Below are 12,899 nucleotides of genomic sequence, written 5' to 3'. Positions count from 1 at the left end.
CCCACCCCTCCAGTGCCCTCAGCTGGTGTCTGTTCCTTCATAACACACAGGCTCAACAGCTTACTCCATTTGCGAGTGGAATTTCCATTAAATTCCAAACCCCATGCAGACCTCCTCTTGACACTCCTTGCTACTGGAAGTCAAAAGAAGGATGGAGTAGTCCTACTTATATCAGACAAACTAGACTTTAAATTAAAGGCTGTAACAAGAGATGAAGAAGGGCGTTATATAATAATTACAGGGTCTATCCATCAGGAAGAGCTAACAATTATAAATGTCTATGCACCGAATAGGGGAGCCCCCAAATATATAAAACAATCACAAACATAAGCAACCTTATTGATAAGAATGTGGTAATTGCAGGGGACTTTAATACTCCACTTACAACAATGGATAGATCATCTAGACACAGGATCAATAAAGAAACAAGGGCCCTGAATGATACATTGGATCAGATGGACTTGACAGATATATTTAGAACTCTGTATCCCAAAGCAACAGAATATACTTTCTTCTTGAGTGCACATGGAACATTCTCCAAGATAGATCACATACTGGGTCACAAAACAGCCCTTCATAAGTATAAAAGAATTGAGATCATACCATGCACACTTTCAGACCACAAGGCTATGAAACTTGAAATCAACCGCAGGAAAAAGTCTGGAAAACCTCCAAAAGCATGGGGCTTAAAGAACACCCTACTAAAGAATGAATGGGTCAACCAGGCAATTAGAGAAGAAATTTAAAAATATATGGAAACAAATGAAGATGAAAATACAACAATCCAAACAGTGGGATCGGGATGCAGTGAAGGCAGTCCTGAGAGGAAAATACATTGCAATCCGGGCCTATCTCAAGAAACAAGAGAAATCCCAAATATAAAATCTAACAACACACCTAAAGGAAATAGAAGCAGAACAGCAAAGACACCCCAAACCCAGCAGAAGAAGAGAAATAATAACAAAATTGATAAACCTCTAGCCAGGCTTCTCAAAAAAAAAAGTGGGGGGGGGGGGCGCCTGGGTGGCGCAGTCGGTTAAGCGTCCGACTTCAGCCAGGTCACGATCTCGCGGTCCGTGAGTTCGAGCCCCGCGTCAGGCTCTGGGCTGATGGCTCAGAGCCTGGAGCCTGTTTCCGATTCTGTGTCTCCCTCTCTCTCTGCCCCTCCCCCGTTCATGCTCTGTCTCTCTCTGTCCCAAAAATAAAATAAAACATTGAAAAAAAAAATAAAAAAAAAAGGGGGGGGGAGAGGACCCAAATAGATAAAATCATGAATGAAAATGGAATTATTACAACCAGTCCCTCAGAAATACAAGCAGTTATCAGGGAATACTGTGAAAAATTATATGCCAACAAACTGGACAACCTGGAAGAAATGGACAAATTCCTAAGCACCCACACACTTCCAAAACTCAAACAGGAAGAAATAGAAAACTTGAACAGACCCATAACCAGCAAAGAAATTGAATCAGTTATCAAAAATCTCCCAACAAATAAGAGTCCAGGACCAGATGGCTTCCCAGGGGAATTCTACCAGACATTTAAAACAGATAATACCTATCCTCCTCAAGCTGTTCCAAAAAATAGAAAGGGAAGGAAAACTTCCAGACTCATTCTATGAAGCTAGCATTACTTTGATTCCCAAACCAGACAGAGACCCAGTAAAAAAAGAGAACTACAGGCCAATATCCATGATGGATATGGATGCAAAAATTCTCAATAAGATACTAGCAACTCGAATTCAACAGCATATAAAAAGAATTATTCACCATGATCAGGTAGGATTCATTCCTGGGCTGCAGGTCTGGGACACTCCTTGAAATCCCTTATGCCTAATTATCAATGAAACATGAAGGGAGAAGCTGGAGTGGCCTGGAAATAGTGGGGAGAAGATGCCTTATTGAAAAAAATCACAAGTCCCAGAGAGAGCACATTTCATTATCTGTTGCTATGTATAACTTCCCCAAATTAATGGCTTACACAGCACCCATGGACATTTTTTCACGGTTCTGTGGATCTCCTGGGCTCAACTGGTGGTTCTCTGGCTCCATGAGGTACCAGCTGATAATGATATATCTCATGCTTGCCTGGCGCTGGAATGCCCAAGATGGGTTTACCCAATATCTGAGGAGACTAGAGTGGCTGGGGAGGGCTGGGCCTTCTCTCCAGCTAAGTGGTCACATTTTTTTATACAGTGGCTCAGGGGCCCAGAGAGAGAAAGAGAAAACTGCTAGACTCCTTACCATCTAAGTCTGGAACTGGCGCAGCATGACTTCCACCCCATATGATTGGCCAGAACAAACCTCAAGGTCATCCAAAATTCAAGGGGAAGGGAAATAGGCTTCACGTCTTACAGAGATGGGAGCAGTTTGCTCAAAATCATCTTTGGAGAAAACAGTTTACCACAGGCAATAAGAGTAAGGGAGGGCAATCTGGATGGGGAACTTGGATTCAAGCCAAGCCTCCACCCCTCATGAAGATTACCTGGTTTATTGGTGCCTCAGTTTCCCCACCTATAACACAGAAAGCTTGGACTAGAAGGCTGTGAAGTTCCTCTCAGCTCTAACACTTGTGGTTCCCCAATCCGCATAAAGACTGTGCCTGGTAAGAACCCCAAGTCTTCCATCACTGGAACCCCGTTCCCATCCCCACACCCCCCCTAAGCATTATCCATGGGGTATGTTCTTGCCTCCTCTTTCCATCCCAATTGAAACCAGAAGGTGTTTTTTAAAAAACACCCACAAACCCCTATGTAGTTTCATCTCACACACACAAAAAGGCTTAAAATTTCCAAGTCAAAAAGATTATGAAAAGTTTATGCAAGTCAAACTTTGCTTTCTCAGTGTATGGGGAAAAATGAATCAAGAGAGATGATGGTTTGGGGCAGATGTTTGCCTCCCTTTCAAGGGAAACATCCAGAATATTGAATGTATTTCTCTGAGTTTAAAAGTAATGAAAGATGTAAAGAATTAGGAAAAATTGAATCACCCAAATTATCACCACCTCAAAATATCCTGATTAAAATTTTTGTCTCTTTCTCTTTATGTTGTTTTTTTCTGTGTATGTTTGTGGCAGGACCTTGTCGGTTCTGGGGTCCACCTCTTTCCCGAGAACTCTGGTAAAACCCTGACCAGTCTAAGAGGAAATCGTTCCTCTTGTGGATAATTGGTTTGAGAAGTGGGTTTGTACTGATTAATGATATATAATGGGAATTTCTCCAGGGGTTTCTGGAAAGGATTCACTGCTATTATAAAGACATACACAAGGCAGGAACACAACATTTTCTGGCTCTGGACATTAGTGTGTGAGGAGTTAATGCCTGAAGCTGTTGGCATGGGGTGGGGGTGGGGAGGAACTAGCTAACATGTTGATGGGGCCAGAACCAGAAAAGTGAAATGCTCTTGGTTCATAGATCATTTGGAAAGACACCCAGTTAATCCCTGGAGCTGCCCATCTCCAAATTTCATGTTCTATGAGATAATATGTCCCCTTCATGTTTAAGCCACTTCTATTTATGATTTGCTATTACTGACAACCAAAAGTCTCTTCACCGTTGTAATATATGTAGGTGGTTAAAAGTAGTTTAGAAAGTTTATTCCCTCATCCAACAAATATTTAATGAGGATGCCCCATGCACTAGGCTTGAGTCATTCGTCAGACACACTTTGGCTCTGCATTTTTCCACTTAACATTTTCTCCAGTCATTAAAAACTCTTTGTATATGTCATTTTCATGGCTTCATTTTAATAGCTACTTTATTTAGTCATTTCCCTATTATCTGACATTTAGATTGCTAAGAATATTCATTATTAAAAGCAAAGCCATGGTGAACATCAATGTACATGATGAGTCACATTTCTGATATTTTTTGGGACATACTCCTAAAAAAAAAAAAAAACAGAAAAAGATGCAAATATTTTTAAGATATCTGAGACATTCCCAGATTGCTTTCCAGACAGTTTATGCCAATTTATATATCCCCATGCAGTGTTTGATATTTTCTGCTGCATGTGAGGGCACTCTCATAATACACACTAAAAAAAATGTTTCTAGAAAGAATTGTGATTCAAATCTACAGGACACATGTACCCAAAAAATCTATGGCATAAAAAAAATGGGAAGGGATGCTGTCGATGAATAAAGGAGACTTAAAAGATACGATGCTTGGATCTTATTAGCATCCTGATTCATACAGATCTGTAAAAAGATATTTTTGAGAAATTTGAAAATAGCCTGGGTATTATTTGGTTTTAAGGAATTAGTGTTAGTTTTGTCAGGTGTGACAATGTCGTAGTGGTTATGTTGGGAAAATAAAGTTCTTGTCAGTTACAGATGCTTCATTATTAATGCATGAAATGGTGTGCTGAGATTTCCTTGAAAATACTCCCACAGAAAAAGGAGGTAGGGTGGGATAGGAGAACCATGCCTGGCAAAATGTTGACAATTGCTCAAAGTCGGAAATGAGGGTTTATTCTAGAATTCTCCCTACCTTTGTGTATGTTTGAAAAATATCATAATGCAAAGCTTTTCACTTTTTTACCTTGATTAACTTTTTTAAGGAATGGTGGTCAACAGAATATATGTAGAAGGCTGGGAGACTGCAGGCCTGCCCTCCTCTCTTCATGGTCTAAATGAAGGGCTCTGTTGGGGTTGACTGGGACCCGGGAAGTCTCTAGCTGCTTCATTCCTGGCCCCAAGGACACCAGAGAGCCTGATTTGGTCCCAGCAGCTGCCCTAGGGATTATAGTCACAGTAAAGCAGATCTGAAATGGTTCAGGGGAGCTAGACCAAAGTAGATTCCAGGCAAGCTTCCTCGGACTCCAAACCAAATTCATGAGCCCTTGGTCCTCCCGTCAGCTAGCTCATGTGCTCCCAGACTCAGGGGTTGGACCTGAATCAGAAGACCTCAGACGTGAAGCACAGAGAATAAATTATATATTGAAAAGCACCACCTGTGACAATCAGTTTCCTTTGTGTGCCTATGAAATACAAGGAGACCAAAATGCATGGGGTGTAGCACATTTTTAAAACCAACTTAATTACATCACTTGTTGGAAGAGGCACACATAACATTCAGAAACATGTGTTTTAGTAAATGAAAATTGTAGGGTTTCAGTTTCTGATGCAAGCCGATCCCCTGATTTGGGTACCAGATTTGGCAGCCACTGTGGTCTGGGTGTCTACGTAAAGCATGGAACTATAGACGCTTGGTTAATTTCCCTCCCTCAAGGCTACTCCTGATCCGCACATCTGACAGCGGCTTGCACTCACTTAGCACAGTCAGGTGGAAAGAACGCAGGCCTGGGAGACAAAACAGATCTAGGTTCTAATTCCAGCTCTGCGCCTTTCGGCAAGTTACTCAGCTTCTCCATTCTTCTTTTTCTCATCTGTCAAATGGGAAGAGTAGACTAATAATCAACACCCAGCAAGGGTGCAAGGGGCCGGTGATACCTGGCAGAGGGCAGGTCTTTGGTGATGCTCCTATCTTTTCCCTCCACCAGGGAGGACCGTGAGGCTTCTTATTCCCAATCCAAGGCATCCCTAATGGTCAGCCTTATGGGGCTCAAAAAAGGGGAAGGCTTCCTATGAAAAAGCCTGTGTTATTAGCTTCCACACTTCTAAGCTCTGACAGTAATAGAAGCTGTGGAAACACCTCTTAACTGCAAACCATAGGACGCTGCCTCCTGATGCTTCCCCCACACAACCTCTTATGCCATTTTCTGTTACTTTTGCTGATTGAAAAGATGGCAGTGATCAAGCCAATACAGCAGGTGATCAAAACTCATGGCTTATCAATTCTTTAATAAAATCGAATGATTAAAAAAAAAAAACAACAAGATAGACTCTAGAGATTTTAAAGCCCTGGAACATGTCTAGACATGTCATTTATTGGAAAAGTCAGTTTACCGAGCTTGCTAGCCTGGCTTCAGTCACGCCCCTGATTGTCGTCACTCAGCCCAAGTGAGGTGGCGTTCGAGACCCTAAAGCCGGGATAATAACTCCGTCGTGCCTTATTTTGGCCGTTGACTCGCTGTGCCTTGTTTTGTAGATAGCCGTGGATTTGTCCCAGCCTGGAGGCTAGGCTCCTTGAGGTCGAGGACCTTCTCCAGTTCACCACTGCAAGGCCCAGACAGTTAGTGCAGGCCCTTGCACTTAACAGGTGCTTAATAAATTACTGCTGTAAACTTCGAGAGCTACTCTTAACTTCTCTACTCTCAAAGACTAAAATAATTAAGCCACCTCTGGGCTCAGAAAGGAAGATTTTGGAGAAGCAAACATTTGCCCATTTAAATCTCACGTTCTTTGATTAATAATCAGAGGGAGGCAAGCACCTCCCTCTCCCTTGTTATTCCTGGGCTTTCCCCATTTTCAATACCTTTATCCAGTTCCTGGAATATTGTTGGGTCAATAAAAGGCCCCCAGATAAATGTTTCTCTTTTTTCTGCTTGTTGCCTCAGTTCTGTCTCCAATGAAGAAATCCCGAAGACTCCTCTGGCCTTACAGCTTTGGGGTAGGGGCTCCAGCTTTCATTTTTCATTTCATTTCATTTCATTTCATTTCATTTCATTTCATTTCATTTCATTTCATTTTTCTTTTCTTTTCTTTTCTTTTCTTTTCTTTTCTTTTCTTTCTCTCCTTCTCCTCCTCCTCCTCCTCCCCTCCTCCTCCTCCCCTCCTCCTTCTCCTCCTCTTCCTCCTCCTCCTCCTTCTCTTAAGTAGGCTTCACACCAGCACAAAGCCCAATGCAGACCTTGAACAGGACCCTGAGATTAAGACCTGTGCTGAGATCAAGTCAGACGCTTAACTGACTGAGCCACCCAGGTGCCCCTCAATTTTCACTTCTTAGCACAGAAAGATTTGTAAGCTTTACTGCTTCTGGGAATTCACTGGGCCAGAGGAGGTGCCCCAACACCCTCAGATCACCAGGAACTAATTACTTGACACCTCAGTGACTCCTCAGTGTTCTCTGCACTGGGCAGAGAAGGATATCGCTCTCTGCTCAGTCATTAAACTCAGTAAATTTTCTCTGTCTCTAAAATAAACATTAAAAAAAAATTAAACTCAGTAAGTTTTTTTTCTTAATTCTCCACTATTACAACCACCTCATTTGAGCTTAGGGATAAAAATTAAAGGTACTAAAGGGGCGCCTTTAGTGGCTCAGTTGGTTAAGTGTCTGACTTCGGCTCAGGTCATGATCTCGCGGTCTGTGAGTTCGAGCCCCGCGTCAGGCTCTGTGCTGACAGCTCAGAGCCTGGAGCCTGCTTCCAATTCTGTGTCTCGCTCTCTCTCTGCCCCTCCCCCACTCACACTCTGTCTCTCTCTCCCTCTCTCTCTCTCTCTCAAAAATAAATAAACATTAAAAACAAAAGAATTAAAGGTACTAACAAGAGAACACACAGCAAAGACAAAGTATTTCTTTTTACATAAGGAAGCTATCTAATAAATGAAATCAATACTACCAAGAGTTGCCGGCGGCCTTTCATTTTGAAAACGGGTTCCCAGAGAAGAGACGAGGATCTAACTTTCTCTCTACCATTAAGGTCCACAACTGTAACTCCCCACGAAAGTATCCCTGGCCCCTTGATCCTTCCTTACCAGATCATCATGTCCCATCCAGCTCAAAAGCTAGATTTACTATCTTCTGCTGGTCTCTTGGCTATAGGCTGTTAACACCCTACCCTCCTGTAGATGTTTGTATACTGTGGAAGGAAGATCAAATTTAATTGGAAAACTAGATGGTTACACAGTATGTGTGGCTAGGTGGGAGGGGTGCCCCCTTGGCTCTGCCTGAGGAGAGGAGGAGGTCATCACCCCAGAAGCCCACACATGGCAAGGTCTGATCTGACCCCTTCCCAGAGTGCCCTGGGAGGCAGCCACGGTGAGCTGTGGCAACAAAGAAAAGTGCTGGCTTCGGGACAAGCAGGGTGTCATTGTAAAGAGGATAAGGGATGAGTCCTCAAGATCCCAATGATGGGGCTCAGGTTAGGAACCTGAACCTGCTAATAAAGAAAAAATGGAAACAAGAAGGTTTGGTTCAAATACAAGGCTGCACCCAGGGAGGCATGTTCAGTACTTACTTTTTGAATGGCATTTGTGTTCCGAGACTTTGATGCCCTTCCCTTCAAACAGATCAGACTTCTCATGGTTACTGAATCATTTGCTTGGAAGGATTCCACGTCCCTCCAAGTGGGCTGACCCTTGGTACCCTCAGTGAGAAATACTGAATGTATCACTGCTCCTTTCTTGTTCTCCTTGTTCTTAGTGATGTCCGTTGTCCTACAGCTGGTATTCTTAGTAACATGTCTGTGTGCCTAGGTAGAAAGATCAAGAAGGTGGAAATTGTGAACAGTCAGAGGCAAAGGCAAGAAAGACATTTTCTATTTTATCAAACTATAAAAACCAACACCTCGGTTTCCACTCCCAAAGCATAAGGTGTGTGCTTGAAGGATTTTTTTTAAAAGACGGGAAAAACAGGGGCACCTGGGTGGCTCAGTTGGTTGAGCTTTTGACTTCGGCTTAGGCCATGATCTCATGATCTCATGGCCCCATGTTGGACTGTGTGCTGACAGCTCGGAGGCTGGAGCCTGCTTCGGATTCTGTGTCTCCCTCTCTCTCTCTCTCTCTCTCTCTCTCTCTCTCTCTCTCTCTCTCTCTGCCCCTCCCCTGCTCATGCTCGCTTGCTCACTCTCCCCTTTAAAAATAAATAAGCATAAAAAAATAATAAAAATAAAAGACGGGAAAATCTTGAGCAAATTTGTCATTTCTGTGTATGCTGGCATTTGCTGTTTCTCTGCCTGGAGCACCACCACACCATGCACACGCACACACACATGCACACACACACACTCCTCCCTGCCTGCCTCACTCCTCTTTAGCTTTCAAGTATCCCTGCTTAGTCTTCTCAGAATCCCAAGCCTGAGCTGGGTTCCCCCTCTTAGCCACTCCCATAGGACCCTGCACCTCCTTCAGCACAACACCTATATGATGTAGTAATCCCCTCACTAGGCTAGAGCTCCATGAGGGCAGGGACCAGATCTGGCTTTCTTAGAGTTCAATCCCCCATTCCTCGAATGGCACTGAATAAGTATTTGTAGAATAAATGAATTCTGAGGAGTCTGTATGAGCCTTTTCTTCGTATGAGCTGTTTGTTGTTTGTCTGAACAATGTCTGCTGAGTATGGTGGCTCAGGCTGTGCACTGTACAGGACGTCCAGCCCGGTCGGGAGGGGAGGCTGAAATCCAGCTCGCATTCTCATCGCCTGGCCATTTTTCGCTGACTGTATCCACCCGGAGGAAGAGATGCCTTTTTCTGATCTGTACGATGGCACCATACGCGCTTTCAGCCGGGCAGCTCCAGAGAAACACATAGCATCTTCAAAAGGAAGGGAGCGTCCTCTCCTTTGTTCCTAGAACGGCTAGGACCGAGTGCTTTTACGAAACTCTTTCTTCGGATCTTTGGCCAGTCATCTATGCCGAGACCCTGGCCGCATTCCCAGCAAAGGCCTCCCTCACTCTTCTCTCCTCTGATTTTTGTCTCCCGCAGGGTTTGGGATGACCACTCCGGCGACAGTGGGAGGAAAAATCTTTCTGATCTTCTACGGCCTCATTGGGTGCGCGAGCACCATCCTGTTCTTCAACCTCTTCCTGGAGCGCCTCATCACCGTCATTGCCTACATCATGAAGTCATGCCACCAGCGACGGCTGCGGAGACGAGGGGCCCTGTCCCGGGAGAGCCTGAAGCCCCCGGGCAGGTGCGAGGGGGATAGCTCGGCCGGCTGGAAGCCCTCCGTGTACTACGTGATGCTGATCCTGTGCCTGGCCTCCCTGCTCATCTCCTGCTGCGCATCGGCCATGTACACCTCCATCGAAGGCTGGAGCTACTTCGACTCACTCTACTTCTGCTTTGTGGCCTTCAGCACCATTGGCTTCGGGGACCTCGTCAGCAGCCAGAACGCCCAGTATGACAGCCAAGGCCTCTACCGCTTTGCCAACTTCATGTTCATCCTCATGGGCGTCTGCTGCATCTACTCCTTGTTCAACGTCATCTCCATCCTCATCAAACAGTCCGTGAATTGGATCCTGAGGAAAATGGATGGCGGGTGCTGCCGACGATGCCAAAGGAGGCTCCTGAGGTCCCGGAGGAACGTGGTCATGCCGGGCAACATCCAGGACCGGGGCAACATCTCCATAGACACGGATGGGGTGATGGACAGCGACACGGACGGGCGGCGTCTCTCGGGGGAGATGATCTCCATGAAGGACTTCTTGGCCGCCAACAAGGTCTCGCTGGCCATCCTCCAGAAGCAGCTGTCTGAGACGGCCAACGGCTGCCCGCCCCAGGCCAGCGCGCCGTCCCGGGACAACGAGTTCTCAGGGGGGGTGGGGGCCTTTGCCATAATGAACAACAGGTTGGCGGAGACCAGTGGGGACAGGTAGGAGCGAGGAGCGGCCGCTGGGCGTGGAGGCCAGGAGAGTGGGCGATGGGGGGATTGGCACCGGCTCAGCTCTGTGCCGGGGCGTGTCCCCTCTGGAGTCGTCCTGTCACCCTCTGCAGGCCCAGCCTTAGAAAGCTCTTCTCCTCGGGCAGCCAGCCACCTTCTAGGGCTGCAGACCGAGGCCGGAGGCCCTTCTCCTTGTCTTTATTCTGTGAGGTCTGAATTCAGTCTTGAGAATGAATCCCAGAGGCAGCCTAAGACATTGCACAGTTGTCTTACTCCCCTTCCTCCAGGGCTTTAACTGCCTAAGGGAAGGGGGTTTAAGTGAGTCTCTATTTCCCTGCTGCTCTGGTCTTCGTTTGGAAATAAAAATCCTGAACGGAAATCCTCATTTTCCCCCCCTGGAACCCTGAATGGCTGGACCCACTGCCCTTCCCAGCCCCTTCAGAAAAGAGGAGGGGGGGGATGCTTCAGAAGGTGCCTGGGCCCTGGGCTTCCTTCAGAGCAGATATGTCCACAGTGCGACGGATGGGGAAATCACCTGGTCTGCTCTTTGGGTCTGCTTCTCTGCGTTTTGTTTTTCCTTTCTTTTATTTTTAAGATCCTAATGCTGGGCTAAGGTGTCTGTGGGACCTCGGCGTGGTAAGAAGAAAGCTTCAGGCCTTTAAACTGCAGCCAAGTAGTGGACAGGCTCTTTTTTTTTTTTTTTTTTTTTTTTTTTGGCAAGGAAAGAATATAGCTTAACGTTCTTCCTTCCAGTGGTCACAGAGACCGTTTCATTTTTTTTTTTTTTTTTAACCGGGGCATGGAGCCCATTGGAAAGATAATGGCTGACTATTTATTAGAACTGAAAACTGAATAAATCCTCACTTTATTAACTAAGATTACATGAGTGCTCATTATGGACAGCGGGGCTGGGGGCAGTGCCTAGCTAAACAGGCATTTATTGTGCACAGTGAAAAAAGAAACAAGAAATTAACCCTTGGGGATATGAGCATCATCTTGGATTCTTGGCTAGAGAAACATTCTAGGCCAGATAAGGAATGGCTTCTCTTTGTGTAATTTGTTTCGGCTCTGCCTCCTGGGAGTGTAACAAGTCTAGTTACATAACCTCCTGAGCAGTTAAAACATCCGTGCTGGGAACAGGGACTCTGGATCTTCGTATATTCAGGAGAGAACATTTTGAGACCCGAGAGCAGCATTAATAAGAGATAGCTGTTATTTTTATAAGATGGGGATGGTGTACACGCGGCACTTTTAGAAACGATGAGGAAAGTCGGCATCGTAAAGACAATAAAGCCGAGAACGATACCCAGTGAAACTGAAATGTTGAGCGGAACTCATCAGAGCTGGGAGGACCTTAGGGACCATCCCATACACAAGAAAGAAACACAAGAAAGACACAGAGGCGTGAAGGGAATGCTCCCTATCCGAACTCTCAAGGCTGACAGCATACAGCTAGGAGAACCCAGGTGTCCTGATGGCGACGTCTGGGCTCATCACCCGTGCTCCCCACAGCTTTAGAACCTCCCTCAACTGCTCCCTCCTAAGCTGAGTTGCCTTTTCCTTCCAGCTGGCACCCTACCCCCCCCCTTTTTTTTTTTACAATGCTGAAAGTACTCAACGGCAGGAGTCCTATAAACAGCAGCCTGGGCTTCGAACTAAGGGCTGTGCGGCTCCAAAGTCAGAGATCTTCAAGTCTTACTTTGTGTTGCTCTCAAAGGAGGCATCCTGTAGCTACTGCAAAACCAAGCTCCCCGGGGGCTCTGCTCTGGGGGAAGGCACCATGGGCATGGGGAGAGGAGCTGGGTCCCTGCCCTAGGAGATTTCTTAATCACCACATGCCTGGAACGGGGACTGGCACAAAGCAGGTCCTTTCTTCTCCAGTCCAGTACAGTGACCTTCTGGGAAGATGACGCCTGCTGATACAAATGCTCCTTGGCCCCCTGGCACATGTCCCAGCCAGCGGGCCAAGGAGCATTTGTATCAGCAGGCGTCATCTTCCCAGAAGGCCACTGTACTTGGTGATCTTTGCAGAGAAATGTTATGTCAAAACGCATGGCTCTTTGTCAGTGGGATCCAAAACTGGAGTCAATTTTTGAGCTAAACACGAAAAAAACGTTTTTTGAACTTTTGAGGAGTTTCCGGAGGAGTCATCTCAGGGTCCTGGAGAATGCGTTTGTTTTGCTCTGGGTTGAGGTTCCTTGATGGAAACATCTGAGCACCGGCGGAAGGAGAGAAGTGTGGTACATTCACGATGGATGAGTGGGAATAACGTATGTCCCCAAAATGGCAAAACTAGGTGTCTCTGTAGTTAGGCACGAATTGGTTCAACGAGGGAATTTCTAGGTATGAATGTAAAGCTGGAGTTCAAAATCTGGAGCCCACAAATCCTCTAACATTGTGGTGTAGGTATGGGCACACCTCAGAGGTGCGATGGGTGAGGTCCCAGACCACTGCAGTA

General features: G+C 45.8%; 1 protein-coding gene across 1 annotated transcript in view; it reads left to right on the top strand.

Moving 5' to 3' along the window:
• Positions 1 to 11,317, top strand: part of KCNK13 (potassium two pore domain channel subfamily K member 13) — a 108,849-nt gene extending 97,532 nt beyond the window's left edge. Inside the window, exon 3 of the mRNA XM_086709031.1 lies at positions 9,544 to 11,317. Coding sequence (XP_086565157.1) covers positions 9,544 to 10,436 — 893 coding nt within the window. The 3' untranslated portion in view covers positions 10,437 to 11,317. The remainder of the gene's footprint in view (positions 1 to 9,543) is intronic.
• The last annotated feature ends 1,582 nt before the right edge of the window (positions 11,318 to 12,899 follow it).

Source organism: Puma concolor, chromosome B3 (assembly GCF_028749965.1).
Source record: "Puma concolor isolate L17-30 chromosome B3, mPumCon1.1.hap2, whole genome shotgun sequence".
Classification (NCBI taxonomy): Eukaryota; Metazoa; Chordata; class Mammalia; order Carnivora; family Felidae; genus Puma; species Puma concolor.
The sequence above is the reverse complement of the archived record's forward strand: the minus strand, read 5'-3'. Positions and strand labels throughout refer to the sequence as shown.